This window comes from Nycticebus coucang, chromosome 5 (genome assembly GCF_027406575.1).
Source record: "Nycticebus coucang isolate mNycCou1 chromosome 5, mNycCou1.pri, whole genome shotgun sequence".
Taxonomy (NCBI): Eukaryota; Metazoa; Chordata; class Mammalia; order Primates; family Lorisidae; genus Nycticebus; species Nycticebus coucang.
Window position 1 is genome coordinate 8,319,782 of NC_069784.1, and position 25,660 is coordinate 8,345,441.

At 38.1% G+C, this 25,660-nt stretch overlaps 1 protein-coding gene across 4 annotated transcripts in view; it reads right to left on the reverse strand.

Moving 5' to 3' along the window:
• The window catches only part of SLC44A5 (solute carrier family 44 member 5), a 370,252-nt gene that overhangs the window by 72,127 nt on the left and 272,465 nt on the right, over positions 1–25,660 (reverse strand). For all 4 annotated transcript variants that reach the window (XM_053592520.1, XM_053592521.1, XM_053592519.1 and 1 more), the window contains one exon: positions 23,883–23,956. In XM_053592520.1, coding sequence (XP_053448495.1) covers positions 23,883–23,956 — 74 coding nt within the window. The remainder of the gene's footprint in view (positions 1–23,882; positions 23,957–25,660) is intronic.

Consider the following 25,660-nt stretch of genomic DNA (forward strand, 5'->3'; position numbering starts at 1 on the left):
CTATAAGTGGTGTTATGAATGATATGATTTTCCCAAAGGAACAAAGTTTACTCAATTCTAAACAAAAAGTAAAATCTTCTTTTAAATTCTTTCAAAATTTATGAAAAGTGTGCAAAAATAACTTTTATGACTTTATTTTATTTTATATTTTGTATTTTTATAGATATATCATTGGTGTACATATTTGGGGGGTACATGTGATATTTTGATATATATTTGTATGTATATAAATATGTATATAGAATGTGTAATGATCAAATCTGGGCAATTGGGGTATCCGTAACCTCAAACACTTTTCTTTGTGTTAGAAACTCTGTAATTTTTTTCTAGGTATTTTGAAATACACAATAAACTGTTGTTAACTATAATTTTCCTACTGCAGTACCAAATAAAACTTATTGTGTCTATCTAACTGTATTTTTATGCCCATTAATCAGCTTCCCTTTCTCCTTCCCCTCCCAGCCTCTGGTAACCACCATTCTACTCTCTTTGTGAAACCCACTTTTTTAGCTTTGTAATTTTATTTTATTTTATTTTATTTTATTTGTTTGTTTGTTCATTTATTTATTTATTTGAAACAGTCTCCCTTTGTTGCTCTGGGTAGAATTACACGGCATCATAGCTCACAGCAACCTCAAACTACTGAGCTCAAGCAATCCTCTTGCCTCAGCCTCCCAAGTAGCTGGGACTACTGGTGCCCACTACATGCCAGGCTGTTTTCAGAGAGGGGTCTCCCTCTTGCTCAGGCTGGCGTCAAACTCCTAGGCTCAAGTGATCCTTCTGCCTTGGCCTCCTATAGTGTTAGGATTGCAGATGTGAGCCACCCTGCCTGGCCTATTCCTACTTTTAAAATTGAAAATTTTATTTTAAAACATCCTGTACTGTAATTTCCTTCCTATATTTCCTTAATTAATTTTTTCTTTTTTTCTTTTTTTGGAGACAGAGTCTTACTCTGTTGCCCTGGGTAGAGTGCGCTGGTGTCATAGCTCACAGCAACCTCAAACTCTTGGGTTCAAAATATCCTCTTGCCTCAGCCCCTGCAGTAGCTGGGACTACAGGTGCCCACCACAATACCCAGCTGCTTTTTTTTGTTTGCTTGTTTTGTTTTTTATTTTTTAGTAGAGACAGGGTCTCACTCTTGCTCAGGTTGGACTCGAACTCCTGAGCTAAGGCAATCCACCCGCCTCAGCTTCTGAAAGTGCTATGATTATAGGTGTGAGCCACCGCACCCGGCCTAACTTTTGTAAATTTTAAAGAGAAGCTCGAGACTCAAACATTTACAAGAAAGTTTTTACTACTGTCAGTGGAACATAGGAAAGTCAGGGAGGACGTGGGGTGGAGAGGTAAGCCATCTGGAATGCGGATCGTCCATCCTCATCAAGCCTTTGGTTGACGGTAGCTTTAGTTAATAGCTTGGCCACAACTTCACAGAGGACCTGGAGCTACAACCACCCAGCCAAGCAGTCCCCAAATTCTTGACCACAGAAACTATACTTCTGACAACTAGTCTTACTATTCAACTTACTTACTAAATCAACTAGACTTACTATTCGATTCTGCAATTCCTCTACTTGGTATATACCCAGATGATCAAAAATCATTTTACAACAAAGACATTTGCACCAGAATGTTTATTGTAGTCCAGTTCATAACTGCCAAGACATGGAAACAGCCCAAGTGTCCGTCGACCCATGAATGGATTAACAAATTGTGGTATATGTACACCATGGAATACACTGCAGCCATAAAAAGAGGAAGATTTCACATGTTTTATATTTACCTGGATGGAGCTGGAACATATTCTTCTCAGTAAAGTATCTCAAGAATGAACAAAAAATTATCCAATGCACTCAATACTACTATGAAATCAATTTATAACCACCTACACATTCATATGAATGGTAAAACATAACTATGTCAAGAAAGTAGAAGGGAAGAGGAGAGAGGGGGGAAGGGTGGGAGGAGGGAAGATACTTCACCTAATGTGCATAATGCAGTGGTACATTTCAAAACTATTAAGAAAAGTGTATAATTGTCTTACCACAAAAAATAAGTAGGTGAGGTGATGGATCTGCAGTTCAATGTAAGCATTTCACATTGTATATCAAATCAGTACACTGAACCCCATAGATGCATCAATGTACACAGTTATGATTTAATAATAATAATAAAAGAAAACATCAGACAGATCCAAACTGAGGCTATTACTACAAAATGGCCAATATTTTTCAAAAGTGTCAGGATCATGTGAGACAGAGACAGAGGAACTGTTTCAGGTTCGAGGAGACTAAGTTGATGCAGCAACTTAATGCAATGTGGGATCCTGGGTGAGATCCTGGAATAGTAAAAGAACTATTTTACAAACAGTTTATAAATTTTGAATAGTGGTTTAACAATGTTAATTTCCTGTGCTTTGATAATTTTACTATAGATTATATAAAATGTCAGCCTTATGGGATACTAGTTGAAGGGTATATATAAACCCTCTGAACTATTTTTGCAATTTTGTTGTAAGCCTAAAATTATTTGAAAATAAAAACCTAAAAGAAATTACAAAAAAAAAAAAGAAACTATGAGATAAGAAATATTTGTTATTTTAATCTGCCACATTTGGGGGCAATTTACAATGCACCAATAGGTAACTAATCACTATATTGATTTGAAAAATCTTTTATATACTTCAAGGAGGTAGTTATATCATGTTTCTCTTTTTCAAATTAAATATTCATAATAATTAGGAAAAAATCCTCTTTTCATTTGATTTGTTTTATGAGGTTTTAAATTTATAGCTATAATTTCCAGGATTTTAGCATTTTTTATTCTCACCACATGATTTAATAAATGAGAACCTTGACTTAAAATATTCCTTCATGCCTAAGCAATTATGCATTATCTAATATCTATATTTACCTTAGACCTTAAAAGAAAGTGACTGTGAAAAGCTTTATCTTAAAATTCTAGTCTAGAATACAGTCGAACTTCCTTCCATTTATTCATTAATATATTAAATTGTCAATGATCACATTCCTATCCATTTAATCACTTATTTGTTGTGCCTTACTATGTGACAGGCACATGTAGGCTCTGTGGATACAGAGATGAGCACTTCTCTCATTTAGCACCATACTACTTCTTAACACATCTACACAGTATCCAAGAGCTGTCCATAAAGCATTCAGCCAGTTAATATGAGAAATAGAGACATACATGGCTGGACACTTTCCAGACAGCTGTCATACAGAAAACTATTAATATACAAGGTCTGACAATTAAGTTTGCAAACTTGCCACTGTGTGCTTACTTACATTGGCAACACTGTACAAACAACTCGGTAGGGTTTCGTACACTTCTTAAATCAGGGTCTACAGCTGTGTTCTTTTTGAAGTGTGGCAGTGTTTTGCTGAGTGGCGTTTATTGTTGTTGCATGTTTCTGTGTGTCATCACAAGAATGTCAGAGTTTGAATTAGAGCAATGAACAAACATTAAATTTCTTGTTAAAGTTGGCAAGAGTAGAAGTGAAATCAGGGACATGTTAGTCCAAGTTTATGGGACCGATGCCATGAAAAATAGCAGTGCACAAATGGATTAAATATTTTTCTGAGAGGAAAGAAAGCGTCATTAATGAAAGAGATCAGGGTGGCCAGTCATAAGCAGAACTGATGAAAACACTGCAGAAATTTGTCAAAGTGTGCTTCAAAATTATCAGCTGACTGTGAGAAGCATAGCAGACCAAGTAAACACTGATAGAGAATAGTTAGGAAAACTTTAACTGAAAATCTTGGCATGAGAAAGGTGTGCAAAAATGGTCCTAAAAATGAACAAAAGCAAAGGAGATTTGAAGTTTGCCCACACCTTTCGGAGAGGCAAGATGATGTGTTGGGCCCTGTTATCACTTGTGATGAAACAAAGCATCAAGTGTACAATGGAAGTCAGCCAGTTCTCCATGACTGAAAAAGTTCCATCAGTCCAAATCAATAGTTAAAATGATATTGCTAATCTTTTTTTTATATCAGAGGGTTTGTTCATTCTGAATTTTTATTAACTGTGCAAACGGCTAACCAAGTTTACTGTTTGGATGTGATGAAAAAGTTAGCCAAGGGGAGGCGGAGCAAGATGGCAGCTGAGTAACAGCTTCCTTGCATCTGGGCACCGTGAGTCGGGGGAGATAGGACTCCAGGCATCTCTGGCTGGTGGGATCTGCCTATCATCACTCCTATGAGGCTACAGGGAGTCAGCGAGAGACTTCTGGACCCCAAGAGGAGGACTAAAACAGTGGAAAACCGGCAAGTGGTCGCGTGTGTTCAATCCGTCTAAACCCGCCCACAACTGTAAGTTCAGTAGCAGCGAGACTGCAAACCAGAAAGGCCTTACCTGTGAACTGTTTTGATGTCCTTGGACTTGGCACTGAGTTGAACTGCCTTGGGGAAGGCCTGAGCGGGAGTGCGGAGAACTTTGGCCGTTGTCTAGGGCCCCAGTCTGAGCTGCTGAGCCAGACGGAGCTAATAGTGTTTGGCGGTGGGTCACACGGATCCATTGTCAGTGATCTGCCCCGGCAAGCTCCGCCCTCAGGGTCGCAGAGCTAGAAACGGGTGGGAGCTGGTAACCCAGCAACCAAGTAGCCTAAGGGTGGGGTCTGAGCCGCCTTGCAGCCCTAACCCTCAGGGGCAGAGTGAGACCGGTTTTGGCACCCTGGGTAAGTGGATAGCCACTTCAGCAGTGATTCCAGCAAGAAAGCTGGGAAAGCTTCTGCTCAGCAAGTTTACAAGTTCAAAGTGCCTTTTAAGTGGGCTGAAGAGAGATTTAGGGTGTCTACCTGCTGGGGTTTGAGAAATCAGCTGCCTCCAGTCGTATCAGAACTGTGACTAACATCTCATACCCCATAAGACCACGTGTTGCCCAGACAATATTCAATAACATATACAAACTGCTTTGTTTTTGGTTGTGTATTTTTTCTTTTTTTTTTTTTTGTTTGTTTGTTTATTTTGACATTGTTGATGTTCTTTTGTTTTTTAATTTCAATCTTTTCCATACAGATCCCTTTTTCTTTCTCAATTTTTCTAGTTTAATTATAATTTCCCATTGCTGCCTTTTTTAGTAACTACAACTTCATTTTTGCTAGTGTTTCTACCGCTATCATTTGGTTTTTCACCCCATTGTATCCCCGTAAAGTTTTCTGTTTGCTTGTTTTGGTTTGATTTATAGCATTTTTGTCTTTCCTCTCTACTTGGTGGAGGTGGGGTACTGTGTCTGATCAGGTTAGCAAAGAGCTGCTGACCTCAAGGGAACCACCCAACTGGGGCACCCCCAGAAGGTGGGTTTTTTTAAGGTTGTGTCAAAGTACCCTACTGTACACCTATATTGCCCTGTCTCCCTCTTTCTGAGCCTCTCTTCTTTTTGTCAATATTCCTTATCCCCACCCCCTCTCCTTTCTCTATCTTTCTTTTTTTTTTTTTTTTCTTATCACTCGGTCCTCCTTTCTTTCATCCCTTTTTTGCTCTTCAATCTTCTCACCCTTCTAGTCCTGTAACCCTTAGTCCACAGGCACAAGATCTTAAAGAGCAAGAGGAAGTGAAAGGAAAATTAGGGCAAGGAAACAGATAAAAGAAATCACCCATGAGGAAGAATCAGCAGAAAACTCCAGGCAACATGAAGAACCAGTCCAGAACGACCCCGCCAAGGGTCCATGAGGTAGCTAATGCAGAGGATTCCACCTATACAGAAATGTTAGGAATGACAGAAAGGGAATTTAGAATACACATGTTGAAAACAATGAAAGAAATGATGGAAACAATGAAGGAAACTGCTAATAAAGTGGAAAATAACCAAAAGGAAATCCAAAAACAGAATCAAATCAGAGATGAACGATATGAAGAATATAAAAAGGATATAGCAGAGCTGAAGGAAATGAAACAGTCAATCAGGGAACTTAAAGATGCAATGGAAAGTATCAGCAACAGGTTAGACCATGCAGGAGAAAGAATTTCAGAGGTAGAAGACAAAGTTTTTGAGATAACTCAGATAGTAAAAGAGGCAGAAAAGAAGAGAGAGAAAGCAGAACGTTCACTGTCAGAATTATGGGACTTTATGAAGCGTTCCAACATATGAGTTATAGGAATTCCAGAAGGGGAAGAAGAATGCCCCAGAGGAATGGAAGCCATACTAGAGAATATTATAAAAGAAAATTTCCCAAACATCACCAAAGATTCTGACACACTGCTTTCAGAGGGATATCGGACCCCAGGTCGCCTCAACTCTAACCGAGCTTCTCCAAGACACATTGTGATGAACCTGTCCAAAGTCAAGACAAAAGAAAAGATTCTGCAAGCTGCCAGGAGTAAGCGCCAGTTGACCTACAGGGGCAAATCCATCAGAGTGACCGCAGACTTCTCTAATGAAACTTTCCAAGCAAGAAGACAATGGTCATCTACCTTTAATCTACTTAAACAGAACAATTTTCAGCCCAGAATTCTGTACCCTGCTAAGCTAAGCTTCAAAATTGATGGAGAAATCAAATCATTTACGGATATACAAACATTGAGGAAATTCGCCACAACAAGACCAGCTCTACAGGAAATACTTCAACCTGTTCTGCACACTGACCACCACAATGGATCAGCAGCAAAGTAAGAACTCAGAAATCAAAGGACAGAGCCTAACCTCCACACTGATGCAAAAGATAAAACTAAGCAATGGACTCTCACCAAATAAGACGAATAGAATACTACCACACTTATCAATTATCTCAATAAATGTTAATGGCTTGAATTCCCCACTGAAGAGACATAGATTGGCTGACTGGATTAAAAAACACAAGCCATCCATTTGCTGTCTGCAAGAAACACACCTGGCTTCAAAAGACAAATTAAAGCTCCGAGTCAAGGGATGGAAGACAATTTTTCAGGCAAATGGAATTCAGAAGAAAAGAGGAGTTGCAATCTTATTTTCAGATACATGTGGATTTCAAGCAACTAAAGTCAAAAAAGACAAAGATGGTCACTTTATATTGGTCAAGGGAAAACTACAACAAGAAGACATTTCAATTCTAAATATTTATGCACCCAATTTAAATGCTCCCAGATTCTTGAAGCAGACCTTACTCAGTCTGAGCAATATGATATCTGATAATACCATCATAACAGGGGACTTTAACACACCTCTTACAGAGTTGGACAGATCCTCTAAACAGAAATTAAACAAAGATATAAGAGATTTAAATGAGACCCTAGAACAACTATGCTTGATAGACGCATATAGAACACTCCATCCCAAAGATAAAGAATATACATTCTTCTCATCACCCCATGGAACATTCTCCAAAATTGATCATATCCTGGGACACAAAACAAATATCAACAGAATCAAAAGAATTGAAATTTTACCTTGTATCTTTTCAGACCATAAGGCACTAAAGGTGGAACTCAACTCTAACAAAAATGCTCGACCCCACCCAAAGGCATGGAAATTAAACAATCTTCTGTTGAATAACAGATGGGTGCGGGAAGAAATAAAACAGGAAATCATTAACTTCCTTGAGCATAACAACAATGAAGACACAAGCTACCAAAACCTGTGGGATACTGCAAAAGCAGTTTTGAGAGGAAAATTCATCGCTTTAGATGCCTACATTCGAAAAACAGAAAGAGAGCACATCAACAGTCTCACAAGAGATCTTATGGAATTGGAAAAAGAAGAACAATCTAAGCCTAAACTCAGTAGAAGAAAAGAAATATCCAAAATCAAATCAGAGATCAATGAAATTGAAAACAAAAGAATCATTCAGAAAATTAATGAAACAAGGAGTTGGTTTTTTGAAAAAATAAATAAAATAGATAAAGCATTGGCCAGACTTACTAGAAATAGAAAAGTAAAATCTCTAGTAACCTCAATCAGAAACGATAAAGGGGAAATAACAACTGATCCCACAGAGATACAAGAGATCATCTCTGAATACTACCAGAAACTCTATGCCCAGAAATTTTACAATGTGAAGGAAATGGATCAATATTTGGAATCACACCCTCTCCCTAGACTTAGCCAGGAAGAAATAGACCTCCTGAACAGACCAATTTCAAGCACTGAGATCAAAGAAACAATAAAAAATCTTCCAACCAAAAAATGCCCTGGTCCAGATGGCTTCACTCCAGAATTCTATCAAACCTTCAAGGAAGAGCTTATTCCTGTACTGCAGAAATTATTCCAAAAAATTGAGGAAGAAGGAATCTTCCCCAACACATTCTATGAAGCAAACATCACCCTGATACCAAAACCAGGAAAAGACCCAAACAAAAAGGAGAATTTCAGACCAATCTCACTCATGAACATAGACGCAAAAATTCTCAACAAAATCCTAGCCAATAGATTACAGCTTATCATCAAAAAAGTCATTCATCATGATCAAGTAGGCTTCATCCCAGGGATGCAAGGCTGGTTTAACATATGCAAGTCCATAAACGTTATCCACCATATTAACAGAGGCAAAAATAAAGATCACATGATCCTCTCAATCGATGCAGAAAAAGCATTTGATAAAATCCAGCATCCTTTTCTAATTAGAACACTGAAGAGTATAGGCATAGGTGGCACATTTCTAAAACTGATTGAAGCTATCTATGACAAACCCACAGCCAATATTTTACTGAATGGAGTTAAACTGAAAGCTTTTCCTCTTAGAACTGGAACCAGACAAGGTTGTCCTCTGTCACCTTTACTATTCAACATAGTGCTGGAAGTTCTAGCCAATACAATTAGGCAAGACAAGGAAATAAAGGGAATCCAAATGGGAGCAGAGGAGGTCAAACTCTCCCTCTTTGCTGACGACATTATCTTATACTTAGAGAACCCCAAAAACTCAACCACAAGACTCCTAGAAGTCATCAAAAAATACAGTAATGTTTCTGGATATAAAATCAATGTCCACAAGTCAGTAGCCTTTGTATACACCAATAACAGTCAAGATGAGAAGCTAATTAAGGACACAACTCCCTTCACCATAGTTTCAAAGAAAATGAAATACCTAGGAATATACCTAACGAAGGAGGTGAAGGACCTCTATAAAGAAAACTATGAACTCCTCAGAAAGGAAATAGCAGAGGATATTAACAAATGGAAGAACATACCATGCTCATGGATGGGAAAAATCAACATTGTTAAAATGTCTATACTTCCCAAAGCAATCTACCTATTCAATGCCATTCCTATCAAAGTACCTACATCGTACTTTCAAGATTTGGAAAAAATGATTCTGCGTTTTGTATGGAACCAGAAAAAACCCCGTATAGCTAAAGCAGTTCTTAGTAACAAAAATAAAGCTGGGGGCATCAGCATACCAGATTTTAGTCTGTACTACAAAGCCATAGTGCTCAAGACAGCATGGTACTGGCACAAAAACAGAGACATAGACACTTGGAATCGAATTGAAAACCAAGAAATGAAACTAACATCTTACAACCACCTAATCTTCGATAAACCAAACAAGAACTTACCTTGGGGGAAAAACTCCCTATTCAATAAATGGTGTTGGGAGAACTGGATGTCTACATGTAAAAGACTGAAACTGGACCCACACCTTTCCCCACTCACAAAAATTGATTCAAGATGGATAAAGGACTTAAATTTAAGGCATGAAACAATAAAAATCCTCAAAGAAAGCATAGGCAAAACACTGGAAGATATTGGCCTGGGGGAAGACTTCATGAAGAGGACTGCCATGGCAATTGCAACAACAACAAAAATAAACAAATGGGACTTCATTAAACTGAAAAGCTTCTGTACAGCTAAGGAGACAATAACCAAAGCAAAGAGACAACCCACACAATGGGAAAGGATATTTGCATATTTTCAATCAGACAAAAGCTTGATAACCAGGATCTATAGAGAACTCAAATTAATCCACATGAAAAAAGCCAACAATCCCTTATATCAATGGGCAAGAGACATGAATAGAACTTTCTCTAAAGACGACAGACGAATGGCTAACAAACACATGAAAAAATGTTCATCATCTCTATATATTAGAGAAATGCAAATCAAAACATCCCTGAGATATCATCTAACCCCAGTGAGAATGGCCCATATCACAAAATCTCAAAACTGCAGATGCTGGCGTGGATGTGGAGAGAAGGGAACACTTTTACATTGCTGGTGGGACTGCAAACTAGTACAACCTTTCTGGAAGGAAGTATGGAGAAACCTCAAAGCACTCAACCTAGACCTCCCATTCGATCCTGCAATCCCATTACTGGGCATCTACCCAGAAGGAAAGAAATCCTTTTATCATAAGGACACTTGTACTAGACTGTTTATTGCAGCTCAATTTACAATCGCCAAAATGTGGAAACAGCCTAAATGCCCACCAACCCAGGAATGGATTAACAAGCTGTGGTATATGTATACCATGGAATACTATTCAGCCATTAAAAAAATGGAGACTTTACATCCTTTGTATTAACCTGGATGGAAGTGGAAGACATTATTCTTAGTAAAGCATCACAAGAATGGAGAAGCATGAATCCTATGTACTCAATCTTGATATGAGGACAATTAATGACAATTAAGGTCATGGGGGGGAAGCAGAAAGAGGGATGGAGGGAGGGGGGTGGGGCCTTAGTGTGTGTCACACTTTATGGGGGCAAGACATGATTGCAAGAGGGACTTTACCTAACAATTGTAATCAGTGTAACTGGCTTATTGTACCCTCAATGAATCCCCAACAATAAAAAAAAAAAAAAAAAAAAAGAAAAAGTTAGCCAAAAAGGATTTAAACTTTTCACCAATAACTCATGGCTCTTGCATCACAACAATGCACCAGCTTACCCGGCACTGTCTGTAAGGGAGCTTTTAGCCAGTAAACAAATAACTGTATTGGAACACCCACCTTACTCGCCTGATCTGGCACCAATGAATTTTTTCTTTACCTGAAGATAAAGGAAATATTGAAAGGAAGACATTTTGATGACATTCAGGACATCAGGAGTAATATAATGACAGCTCTGAAGAGTAATACAATTCCAGAAAAAGAGTTCCAAAATTGCTTTGAAGGGTGGACTTGGCACTGGCATCAATGCATAGCTTCCCATGGGGAGCATTTTGAAGGTGATGATAGTGATATTCAGCAATTAGGTATCTAGCACTTTTCCTAGGAAGAGTTCGAGAACTTAATTGTCAGACCTAGTATATCCTACAGAAGGAAGATGGACTCTAAAGAACAGTGGTGGATTCTCACAAGTTCAACCAAATCATTACTTTAATCTCAACTGCTGTTCAAGTTGTTATCTCTGCTAGAACAAAATTAGAACAGCCTCTGTCACCTTGGATGCAGCATGGAATTAACAATGAGCAGAAAGCATCAGAGGCATTTGCTTTCACCTGGTATGGACAGTTCTGCATCTTCACTTTCTTGCCTCAAGGCTCTATAACCTCCTCCTTCTTTGACAGAATTCAATATACAGGGTTCTGATACTATCCTTATTCCACAGGGTATCACACAGATTCCTTGCATGGATAGCATGGTGCTGATAAAATCTGGAGAATATTATTTAACATTTCATCTTGATGCCTTATAAAGGGTGCTACTGGATAGGAGGTAAATTTTATAAAAAAACAAGGTCTTCTAACTCAGTTCCTGAGGGTCTAGTAGTTGTATCTCCTTCCAAAGAGATAGGTAAGTTATTACACCTTTCATTTTCTGCTAGGTCATGTAAAGGCACAATACTTACTGGTTGCCAGTTTTGAGTAGGGCCCAGAAAAATAAAATACTCTTCAGATAATCCAGCCTACTGTATACGCAGGTTTGCCACCATGTCTGTATGACAGAATAAACTCACTTAACATGCCTGTCAGAGAGAAATATGCTTTCTGGGGCCTGTGGCAAATGCCTATTAGAGAATCACAGTGACGGTCCCTAGGGTTTTGGAGAAAATTCATGTTTTTTCATAAAATAACTCTTCTTCTTTTGGGAAATGGCTTCTGGGCTCTGAATGATGACCCAATGGCATAGGCTGCCCATCCTGATGTTTAATGGGTGTTATCTGATCCATCAAGCCTGGAGTTGATTGTGCCCAGCAGCACGCCATTACCAAGTGGAAATGATATATTCCTACAATGCTTGAGAAGGTCATGAAGACTCAAGAAAGTTATATCAGATTTCTTATAAAAATTATGTGTTGTCTCCTGATGCATTGCTTTAACATACACCTGTGATTCATGGAAAGGTCCCTTTGATCAGATAACTGAGAAGTAAAAAAATAAAATCAGATTTATTAGATGGCTAAGGAGGATCTGTTGGCATTTTCCAGGGGAAATTTTTCTGGTTATCTACTTTGAATGGAAAAATAGATGATCTGCATTATTTATCTATTTATAGATAGAGGACATTGATTTGGCCAACTTGTCATGGACTAGGAAAGAAAAATATTAGACAATCAATGGCAAGGAAGTTTGAGAAATAGTGAGAACAGTGACCTCTAAACAGACCCAGAATATAGAAATATTTATGTATCATGTGGCTGCTTAGTAAAGACCCTTCTGCAGAGGTAGTTTTCAGTGATCAGAATGGAAAAGAACTTGTTCAATAATTTTGTGAAAAAGTAATCATGACAACAGGGATGAAGATTCTGTATTCCTTTTGATAGCATGAACTTTTACTTATAAAGGTTGACCTGGCTTCTAGAAATGCTTAGGTGACAAATTTGTCAGAATGCATGGCCAAAATTAAACCCCATCACCCCGAAGCATCTGAGCCAAGGGAACAGTAGACTATCCAGTTAAACTACCTCTCAGGAAAGAAGACCCTTCAAGGTTGGAGAGCTGTTTTGTAGAGTACAGTAGGGTCTGGGGAGGAAACACATGTTATTTTCATGTAAGATACTTAAAGAGAGTTTAATTAAAAAAAAGATGTATAAAAGTATGGGGAAAACTGAGGAGGAGAACCAGAGGGTGGCATGAACGGAGCTATTTTCACCCCTGGGCCTGTAGGGGCACTGGAGGAGATAGAAACTGGACAGACTGAGTTCACCGACAGGAGGAGGGGCCTTCAGTAGAGAGGCATATATGCCCCACCTGTAGTGACCCGCCTGCAAGACAGCCAGAGGAGTAAGGTCATCAGCTCATTCTCCTGCCCTCTGGTCTTCCACCAGTCGCTCCCATAGACCGAACTACATTGGAAGCCAGAGGACAAGAGAGCCTGTTGACATAACCTATCAATGCCAGCTTCCCCAGGGGAAGAGCAGAATGAGAAGGACAGAAAATAGATCCAGAGAACAAATGAAAAATACCAACTCCCATTCTGAACAAGTGACCAGCCTATTCAAGGATGTTATTTTCAGAAAGACATTCATCATTAAAAAAACAAAACAAAACACAACAGATATGTAAGGTTTTTGGACTTTTCTGTTGTCAGAATTCACTGCCACATGGAACAGCAAAAGAACAGAAAGATACCTTTTCTAAATTTCGGAGTCCTTGAATCGGAAGGGGTGAGAGTAAGAGGTAATAATGGCATAGAGCATATTCCTAAACAGATTTATAAAAAGTAGACAAGGAACTGAAAGAAAATAGAAGAACAACCAAATAAGCAATAAAACCAGGCTTTCCATGACACCTTGCTTATTTTCTTTTTTAGCAAGTCTAACTCCTTACTCATTGCTTTAATACACTTATTTTTCTAGTTATTCTGAATAGTTAGTCCACCACTACTCACAACCTGCTCACAATTTTGATTCACATTAGAAGGTAGGTTTTTTGTTTTCCTGTCTTAGAAAACAGTGAGAATGATGAGGAGAGAGTTTATATTTTCTTTATTGCACAAATATTTTTTTCCTTCATTTATTCTACAAATATGTTTTGAGTGCTTCCTATGTATCAGCAGCATCCTAGATCCTGGGTATATGATGGTCCTTTCTCTCCAAGGGCCTGTGGTCGATTGGGGGAGACAGATCAGGACGAATTAATTGCATAAGTCAATGTGAACTTTCAATTCGGCCAAGTGCTACACAGGAGCAATACATGCATGACCAGAAGGATTCATAAAGGCCAGTGACCTGAGGTCAGGAGCAATGTCCTTGACCTGGCAGGAGTTGAGACCTGAAAATGAACAGAGGCTCAGAGGCTTCCCGGAGATGTGTGACTCTGACAGAGCCCTGTGAGGGCTGGGAGTGTGATGGACACTGTAGACTGAAGGGTGACCAGTTGCCGCTTACACTGGAAGCAGGATGATGGAGCAGGGTTCTAGACATGGAGGGAGAGGGAGAGAGAGAAGAGAGGGAGAGAGAAAAGAGAGTGGGAGAGCAAGAGCGAGAGCTAGAGCGAGAGAGAGATATGGGTGGTGTTCTAGGTTATTTTCCATACTGAACTACAGGGAGATTTTTAACCATACTATATTTGTCATTGCTAGCCATGTACTCCACAGCTCTGTTCAGGTGGGTCTCTTCCTATTCAAATTTTCTTTGCAGAGGTCAAGGCCACTCTATTCAGAGTCCTTAGTCCTGGTTAACTGAAGTTCCATAATTCCACACCTTCTTGCTTTGTATGAAAGAAGAGTTCTCCTTGTTCCTAAACATTTATGCAACATATTATATCTGAAGATACTATGTGTAATATTATTTATTAACATTTAGTACTAAATAACACTTTTCTGAAAGATCTATGAAATCCTTTAAGTTCTTCCTGGCCAAAAAAAAGTTGACATAATTTTACTTACATAGTATAAGCATTAACTGAAGGGAAACTCTGTTTAGGGGTGCATTATGATAAAGAATGCCCTCCTCTAATTAGTCTATACATAATAGAGATTATTTTTTACTTTATTTATTTTTTTAGAGATGATGTCTTGCTCTGTTGCCCAGGCTGGAGTACAGTGGTGCCATCGTGATTCACTGCAGCCTCGCACTTCGTAGGCTCAAAGGATCCTCCTGCCGCAGCATCCTGAGCAGCTGGGACTATAGGAGTGAACCACCACATCTGCCTAACTTTTTTGTAGAGGTGGGGTCTCACTACATTGCCCTTGCTATTCTCAAACTACTGGCCCCACGTGATGCTCCCACCTGGAGCCTCACAAAATACTGTGATAATCACTAAAAGTTAACAATGACACAGCAGCAAAGTGAATCCATAGCCATCTCAGAGTGGCAAGATTGCAGATAACAGATTGTTTATGATCTTTGATTGCAAAACAATATCTACCTTTTACTTATTTCCCCAAACTGTTCTCCAACACTCACCTATTGTCAACCCAGCCCAGAGTGGACCTAGAGGGGGTGGGAGATGAAGAAGGCAGGGAAAACCATTAGGAGAGTATCCTGGGGCTCTGTTTTGCCCTCTCTCTCTTCATTATTCTTCTTCATTCACCCTCTTTATTAAATAAAAGGCAATCTAGTGTGCAGGGTGCTGGGTGCGAGCACCAGCTCCAGAATCTCACTGCTTGGGTTATGTCGGTAAATAAAACCAAATGACCAAGTCACACAGCAGTCAGCACAGATCTGGATCGCTCATGTTTTTTTTGTTTGTTTGTTTGTTTTTATCTTATCTGTATTAGAAATAACTTTTAAAGACTTTAAGTGAAGCCGAGGCATATTCGGGCCTGTGAGTGCATCTATATGTGTGTGTAAGAGAAAAAGAGAAGAAAAATTATGTGTAAAAGAATAGCATTAGAGGAATTCACAGCAGATAACCAAAGACGGGGAAGAGACGGTGAAAATTTTATTCAGGCAAATTATCCTTTCACTCATAGCAAGGAATCGCATGTTACTGAAGTACCAGGAGCTGTATTATTATCCAACATTATGTCTCACTTTCTTTTTTTTTTTTTTTATTGTTGGGGATTCATTGAGGGTACAATAAGCCAGGTTACACTGATTGCAATTGTTAGGTAAAGTCCCTCTTGCAATCATGTCTTGCCCCCATAAAGTGTGACACACACCAAGGCCCCACCCCGCCTCCCATGTCTCACTTTCTTTTTTTTTTTTTTTCCAAGGTGAAAGCCAATTTATTAAAACAATGTTTCAAACTATAACAGAGTGTTCCAAAACAAAACTAAAATTATGGCAAGCTCAAATTGAGGCAAAGAATTTTACAGACGAATGGCTAACAAACACATGAAAAAATGTTCATCATCTCTATATATTAGAGAAATGCAAATCAAAACAACCCTGAGATATCATCTAACCCCAGTGAGAATGGCCCACATCACAAAATCTCAAAACTGCAGATGCTGGCGTGGATGTGGAGAGAAGGGAACACTTTTACACTGCTGGTGGGACTGCAAACTAGTACAACCTTTCTGGAAGGAAGTATGGAGAAACCTCAAAGCACTCAAGCTAGACCTCCCATTTGATCCTGCAATCCCATTACTGGGCATCTACCCAGAATGAAAAAAATCCTTTTATCATAAGGACACTTGTATTAGACTGTTTATTGCAGCTCACTTTCAAACATTTGCAAAGCATGTTCCTATTGTGCTCTAGGGTTGAGTCAGAAGTTGCAGCCGTTAAAAAGCCCTCTGTCAAGGAGAAAATGTGATTAGACCAACTGCTTTCACTGACACTTAAAAATTAACTGCAAATCTGTTTGGGGCAGCAAAGGCAGTCCCTAAATACTTGCTGGTTGGGAATGTTGGTTTTCAAATCATTATTTCTCATCCCTTTAAGGTACATTTTAACTGTTTTAATATGTGAGGAACAGGCCTGCCAAATTGTGCTTATGGCTTTTTAACACAAGCAATTTACAAATGCAATGAAGCAGATAATAGGACACTTGATACCCAATCTGAAAATCTGTGTTGATGACACTGCTGCCATAGGAACATTTTTGGAAGCAGCCTGTATCCAGTTGCCCACATAAGAAAAATGTTGTTCATTATTTCACAGGTGGCTGTTCTACCCAATGGTGAGTTTGGGGTTGTGACCTTGAGCCCGGGTCAGCCCCTCTCATGCTAAGAGTATTCCATTTAAAATAGTCTAGAGTGCATGCATTCAGCAAAATACAACAAATACTAAAAAATCTTCTCAAGTGACAATCAAACCTAAATGCTTTCTTTATAAGCTAAAGACTTCCAAAACAAAAGGAAGTATAAGTTTATAATTTAATTTGTAATTTTTTAATATTTGCAAAAGGACACTCAGTGCTGGTTCTGGTTAACTATAAATATAATAATTTTTAATTAAGAAAAGTTTATTAGAACAATTTTTAAAATAATGGGAACAGAATTTTTAAAACTTTTTTACTTTTTTTGGAAGATAAGATTTTATTTCACTAAAACAATGTTCCCAAGATGTGATATCATAGGATGGTTTAGTTCCAAACAAGGCTAAGTTCCCCTTACTATGAACATTGGGGTAACATCGCCAAGCTCCCAAATTAAAATAACAAAAGCCTTGTGATGTATGATGGTAATATTTAAAAAGATAAGTGTTGAGGAGGGTGTGGAAAAAAGGGAACCCATGTACATTGTTGGTGGGGATGTAAACCAGTATAGCCATTATGGAAGACAGTATGGAGATTCCTCAAATAAAATTATAGCTACCATATGATCCAACAATCCCAAGTCCCGGTATATATACAAGATAAATAAAATGGGCATGTCAAAGAGATACCTGAACTTCCATGTTTATTACAGCATTATTCACAATAGCTAAGATGTGAAAACAATTTAAATGTGCATTCACAGGTGAACAGATAAAAAATCATGGGCTCGGCACCTGTAGCTCAGTGGTTAGGGTGCTGACCACATACATGGGGGCGGGCAGGTTTGAACCCAGCCCAGGTCTGCTAAACAACAATGACAACTACAACAAAAAATATAAACGGGCATTATGGCTTAGTCCCAGCTACTTGGGAAGCTGAGGCAAGAGAATTGCTTAAGACCAAGAGTATGAGGTTGCTGTGAGGTGTGATGCCACGGCACTGTACTGAGGGGTGACATAGTGAGACTCTGTCTGGAAAAAAAGAAAATTATGGTGTGTGTGTGTGTGCATATGTACATATACCCCCACACACACACAATGGAATATTACTCAACATCAAAAAAGAAGGAAATTCTGCTATTTGCCAGACACGGATGAACCTAGAGGACATTATTATACTAAGTAAAATAAGCCAGCCACAGAAAGAAACATACTGCCCAATCTCACTCCTACGTGAAATGTAAAATATTCAAATTCATAGAAGCAGAGCGTAGAACTGTGGTTGCCAGGGGGAAATAAGAAGGTAATGGTTGAAGGGTCCAAACCTTCAGTTATGACAGATTAAGTCCTAAAGAGCTAATGTGCAGCATGCTAACTGTAGCTAATAATTTAATGTCTACTTGAAATTTGCTAGACAGTGGATCTCAAGTGTTCTTACCAACACACACGTCCACACCCAGGAGTAACTATCAGGTGATGGACATGTTAATTAGCTTGATTGTGGGAATCATTACACAAGATATATGTATATCAAAACACCATGTTGAATGCCTTAAATATAGATCATTTTCTGTCGGTCATGCCTCAAATATGGAAGACATAAATTAAAAATTCACATTGATGTGTCTATCTATTGGTAAGAGAAACGGTTCACTGCTTCTTTGCAAAGGCAGAATCAGAAAGTCATCTTGAAATTATCTTTGTTTTTCGAAAGTTCACTTGAGTGACCTCTCTTAGTTAATGAAAATGCGGTTTCTTCCTTCCTCATATCCCTTGGGATGAAGAAAGACCAATTTGCTTTCAGGGATGAGACTTCAAACTTTTCTCCTTCTGATTTTAATTTAGGATAGAACAGATAAACCTTGAAATAAATATGCTGGCCCAAAGGGAGAAGATTACTCCAAAATGGAATTTGCCATGAGGAAGGAGACTGGGCTGGTGTCTTAGGGGATTACCAGCAGGGCCTGAGACTAAAGGCAGGTTCTGATAAAGCAAGAAGTCACCATGGATATAACGACGCTGACCTTGCTCATGCTTTGGGAACAAGGGCTGAGCACTTAAACACTTAAAAAGCTGTAGCCTTGTATCCTCATGTAGAAAGCCACCACAGTAGTGGGAAGATTCAGGTGAGCAACAGACTGTGAAATGACACCAAATGGTACAACCAAAACATCAGAGCTCCAGGACACTAGTAGCTCTCTCTCTACCCACAGACCAGAAGTAAGACTGCTCCCTGCTCCGTGTCGAGGTGGGGAAGGAGTGCGCTCGGCTGGATTCCCTTAAGCAATGACATGTGACTGTATTAATGCATTAAGACAACATATACGTTAATACTAGAAATGATGGGTCAAGTTTGTTCACTTAATTATTAACTATTTTGTTTACTCTCTACTTTATTTCAACAAAGGATTTAAGGATGAATGACATAAGCCTCTTTCCTTCTGTACTTAGTACTTTCAGATTTCCTGTCTCCAGTTGAAGGCGGGCACATTCTTTTGATCCTCCATACTGACCTACACATTACCTGCTTGTCAAAGCCCTATATGGTCTGCTTGGGTTGGTTCATTTCTCAATTAGGGAAGCCATCATGAGCCTGATTGGGGGAAGACACTCTGAGAACAGGAAAGGTGAGGAAATCTTTCTTCCTTGGATAAAGTGTGTTCTAGAATAACAGAGAGAAGCAGTGTGCAGTTGAGACTGGTCTCTTTACTTTCTCAGTAAACTATCTAAATAATTCAGCAACGTATTTTCTTGCTTGATGCAAAGGACACAGAAAGTGCCAAACACATACAGAGAAAGGAACGCTTATCCGCTATTGGTGGGATTGCAAATGAGTACAGTCTCTACTGAAAACAGCAGGAAGATTCCTCAAAGACATAAGCATAGAATTAGCATTCGGCCCAGTATTTCCACTACTGGGTATCTACCCAAAGGAAAAGTAATCCTTTCATTGGAAGGACACCTGCTCGTGAATGTTTATCCCAACACAATTCACAATTCCAAAGAGGTGGAATCAACCTAAGTGCTCATTAATTCATGAGTGCATTAAGAAAATGTGGTATACAAGGGCTGACAGTTAAGTTTGGGAACTCATCTTAGAAAAAGTACTACATACCTCATTGCTGAATATCACTACCATCACCTTGGAAATATTCCCTTTGGGAAGCTATGTACTGACAGTAGAGTCTAGTCCACCCTTCAAAGCCATTTTGGAACTCTTTTTCTGCAATGACCTTCAGAGCTTTCATCATACGAGTTCTGACAATGAAGTTCGCAAACTTGCCCTGGTAAGATTTCATAACCTTGGTATAACAGTGTCTCACAGCTGTATTCTTGTCAATGTGTGAGCAGTGTCTTGCTGAGTGGTGTTCATTATTGTTTTGTGCTTTTGTGTGCGGTATGATGACAGCTCTGATGGTCATTCTACAAAAAGAGTTCTAAAATTGCTTTGAAGGGTAGGCTAGGTGCTGGTGTTGGTACATAGCTTCCAAAGGGGAATACTTTTTCTAAGATGTGGCACTTTCTACAATGAGTTGGCAAACTTAATTGTCAGAACCATATATACCATGGAATGCTAGCCATAAAAAGGAATGACATATTTTCTTTTGTAGCAACTTAGAAGAAATTGGCGACTGTTACGCTAAGTATCTTAGGAATGGAAAAACAAACACCACATGTACTGTCTAATAATTGGAAGCTAATCAATGAGCACTCAGGGGCATAAGGAAGGGCGAAGGTCACAGGGAATTAAGAAGAGAAATGGGTGTGGAGGAAAGGGGTAAAATTCCATCTAACAGATACAATGAACACTGTTCGAGTGATGGGCACACTAAAAACCCCGACTCAAGCACTGTAATATGTAACAAAGGCATTTGCGTCCCCTTAAATATTTTGAAATTAAAAAAAAAGAACTAAATCGCTCAACTGGAAATCCACTTAGAAAGAAAATGAAATAAAAATGTAGCTAAAATTATGCTATTATTGTATACATAATGTTAGCAAAAAGATAGCAAAGAATAATTTGCATAATAAATATTCCTACTCTTTTTTCTTGTTAGTATCATAATTGAATGGCAACCCTCAATGAATTAGGACAAAAGAGGGCTATTAGCATAAAAGTTAGTTTGATCTTGCGAGAAGATTTGATTAGCTTTTACCCTGATTCTACTTCATCAGTTTGAACAGAGTTTCTGCCTTTCATCAGTCTAATGTGTCTTTGTTGCTTTTGAGAATTACCCTAGCTGGCCATATTCCACATAAAGGGCAAAGCATGGTTTCTTTTCAGTGGATTTTGTGAGAATCGTGACTCTTCCCTGGTCTTGATGGTCATAATACATGAGTGAAACTGACTTAGCGTCATCTTTCTCAAATCAAAAGTATGTATTATTTTATGTTAAAAATTCCTAGCACTTCTAATAACCTCTGCCAATTGTTTTCCTTTGTGCTTCTTTTAGTCCAACATTGGGTATAATTGAAGACGTAAGTTTACCTTGGAGACGAGCTAGTGAGGACATCTGGAGTCAGGGATGAGGAGAATACACTTAGTAAATTTTGTGAGTGACTTCACTCATTTTAAGCAACGGCAATGGAATTGATTTGGGGGTATCACTGAGTTAAGCTCACGTTGAACATAGTCATTCACTGAGGAATATTTAAGCCCCATTTTCCGTATGTGAATTTACATACTGAACATGGAGATCGTGAACAAAAAGGTGAGTTTCCATCTTGCCAGAGGAAACGGTGAATGCACTTTACTGTGTCTACGGGACAGTGGCAGTGGCTTTTCCCCACTCTGTGTAAGGACAAAAAGCATTTCTCTGTGGAGTAACCAGACTAGCTCTGAGATATGAAGGACAGACTTATTCAATTATAGAATAAGGCCTCCCAGTGAAAAGATTCTGGTCACAGGATGAGATCTTTGTGAAGTTCAGTGCACATTCGAACTTTAATAACCCAAAGTCTGGGTTGCCATAGAAACAATGTAGTAAATTACATTTAAAAGAAATGTATTTAATTCAGAAAAACTAAATTACAACAATGGTAACAAACAAAATACTTCAGAGGGCTGTTGTTTAGCATTACTGGTGCAGCTATTATAAATAATACAGGTATTATTCCATTTACTCTTCATAACAGCCCTGACAGGTGAGTAGTGCTTCTACATGTCCCAGGTGAGAAACTGAAGTTAAGTCACTAGCCCATGCCCACCAAATAAAGAGAGAAAACTCTGGATCTACCCAATTTCAAATATTCTTTCTCTTATGCAACACATTTCAATTCTATGGCAAAAAGTAAAAACAAGGAAAACCTACCGGGTACCGTGTATGTTATTCAGGTTGTAAGTACATTAAAAACCCAGATTTACCACTGCACACTCTATCCAGGGAACAAAACTGCACTTGTTCCTCCTAAATCTATAAAAATAAAAAAAGGAAGATGTGTCCCAAAGATACAGGAGCTCAAATTTCATTTGTTGTATAAACATTCATTTTATATTAATATTCAATGTACAGATTGTGCATTGTGCTACAACTACATTAATGTTTCCAAGTTAAAATACTATTCAGCCAAAAAAATGATGGAGCCTGTACATCTTTTGTAGTAACCTGGATGGAGTTGAAGCACATTCTTGTTAGTAAAGTATCACAAGAATGGAAAAGCAAGTATCCAATGCACTCAGTACTGATATGAAGCTAGTGGATGATCGACTGCCAATCCACATAAGAGAAAAACTGAATTTAATTCAACCTGTGGGGAGGGGATACAGGGAGGAGAAAGGGGAATCAGTGTGCTCCTACCTAACGGGGACATGGTAAGGATGTCCCCAGGCACGCCTCTCAGGTGCAGGACACAACTACAAGAGGGACTCTCGCTGACAGATGCAAACACTGTAATCTAGTTGTTTGTACCCTCACATTAACCTGAAATAAAAAAAAAAGAATGTTCTGAAGGCCTTAGAAAAGTATATTATTGAGTTTAGTGGTTTATGTTCCTTTATTTTTTTCTCTCTCTTCTTATTTTCCTGTATGAATTTTTTGAATTCTCCAATTCTGTGTAATTTGCAGTGCAATGTTGAGATCGTTTTTTTGGAAATGACTATCAATTACTTACTATTCTCAGAGTATTTCTCCTACTGGAAGATAAAGCTGAAGAACAGAGAAAAGTATTTTCCATTGTTCCCTAGCCAGGGCACAGCTTTCTTTCTGCTAATACATTCTGTTCACATTAATGCCGTGCCATTAATTATTGGCACTGGAAGCTAATATATGGCTTTCACAACCTTCATTTTAATAACGACATGTAAAAGTTTCCTAAGGCAACAATAAAGAGTGCAACTCATGTGTCTGGGGGAAGACGTATGCTATGTTCACATACAATTGTGAAATATTTTTACAGAAAATGTTCACACTAGTTCTTTGATGGTCTTTGAAAATCCAAATAAACAATCTCTAGATTTCTCATCTTTTACTTTCATAGAAAAATCCTTTGCCTAACAATAAATAAAAGGATATCTCTTTCTGATAGACCAGAGAATAGGAATTCTTATATGTCAATAAATTATCTAGTAAAATTCTTAATTGTCCCTTCTTTTTTTAATGTCCTTGTAAAAAGAAAAGTTTATACATTACTTAGACTGATCTAGGTCCTAAAACATAACGGGAAATGGCAACATGCACATAATCAACTGCTTGATAGAATTTCAAAAGTAAAAATGATTAAAAGGGAAATGCTAATATTTTTTTTCTTTCTTCTTTACACTTGCGTTTACCTTAGTAATGTGGGCTTGCCTTTGACATAAGTATTCTGTGTTTATTTTTTTTTTACTGTGTCTGGTATCTAATATATCCTGGTGAGATGCATGCCCTCCAGAAAAGACAATGATAGAAGGCTTTTTGGGGAAAAAAATAATTAATTTTAAACATGTGACACTGACTTAGTTATTTCATCAGCAAATGCTAAATATTATCTCTACCTGTATTTACTCACCCACAAGTCCTAAAAGAATGTAGCCAACGATGACCAGGACGAAGACCACGCAACAGAGAACATCCGTACAACTCCTAAAGACAGAGAGGAATGAAGAATTAAAAGAGGTCCAGATGACTTCTTATTTATGGAACAGAAAAAAGAAGGAGGAAATAGACAATAACAGTGATGTGCCATTTTATAGCCAATAATTCTGAAAGGTAGACCAGATGTATTTTTGTAATCAATGACTAGCATCCACAGACATGTGACCGTTTCATGATTAAAGAATCTCTCTCAGAATTCTTAGTATTTATTTATTTAGTAATAAATAAATTTATTTAGTAATAAATTTATTAGTAAATAGAATAATAAATTCTTAGTATTTAGTATTAGTATTTATTTTTCTTGGTTCTTTATTTGTAAAATATTTTTAGAGACTAAAGTACGTCTATATCAAGTAGCTATTTTTTAAATTTAAAACTGTAATTTAATCCATTGGATTTTATGATTTTCCTCTTCATGTCTCTCCAACACATGGTATAAAATAATTAGCCATTTCCCAGCCTCCCTTCTCCATTTTCTCTCTGCGTACATATTGTAAGAGTAATATTATGAAATAAAGGATTGACTATATTGAACTTTCTGTGGGGAGTTGAATTACAACTATTCAGGGACAATGTACATAAAGTATTAAAAATGTAAAATGCCTTAACACTGTGATTTTTCCAGCTATCCTAGAAGCTAGACAATGTTAAATTAGGCTTGGAGAAAATTTAACTGAGAGACTCATGGGTTCCTGGAAGTCACAAACCAACCCAGGATTCAGCAGGAATAGTCCAGGATTTCAAGTACAGTATTTCCTATTCCCAATATTTTATCTCGTTCAGTTTATAAGTGATCTGGAAGGTCTTAAAAGTGAGCATCAATATCATCATTCTTTATTTTAAACTTAATAAAGCATCTATTAGTAAAGAAAAAAATCAACCCACTCAACAAAATTAAAGCTTGCACATAAGAATTTTTTAAGAGAAAGTTCTTGATCTTGAGGGTGCACAGGACACTCTAATCTTTAGTACAGGCAGGTTGACGTTAGACACACTTTTTTTAGTGGTGGTAGTTGTAATAGTAATCAATAATAATTGTGTGGTAACAGACACAGAAACACCTTACCTTGATAACACCCTAATACAGCTTCATGGCTTTCATTTACATAATTTTGTGAGTTTCCCAAGGACACCTTTAGGTTCTTAGGGGTAGTAAGTTGAGCTGACTTACTTAAGATGCATGAGAGAGGTGGTAACAGAGACAGGTGAATATCCAGGAATCCAACACTTAACCTTTTTCATTTAGTCATGTTAATATGATTACAATTTTCTGTAAAATTCCAACATAGCTATATCTAAAATGAACACACACATTCCTATAGTTCTTTAAATCACTGCAGAAAATGGACCTTTCAGAGAGAAAGTTAATTGTGGTCAATCCAGAAACAAACTATCATATGTTCAAATTCAGTTTCAAACTAAGAATTTTTAATTTAATTTGAATTTAAGAATTACGGGAATAATAACAGCAAGAGAAGAAAGTGGCCATTGTAGTTCTCTTTGGTTAAGGGAAGATAACTGTTGAAAGTGGCACCTGCTGGGCGGTGGGGTGTGTGTCTGTTCCACATGCCTTCTGACACGGGCTGCTCAGGATCAGGTTCCAGCCTGCCACAGCAGTTTTTAATAGCCGAACGCCTAACAGGGAATGCCTGCGGCTAAGAAACTGAAGGAGAGAAAACTAAAGCATTGGTG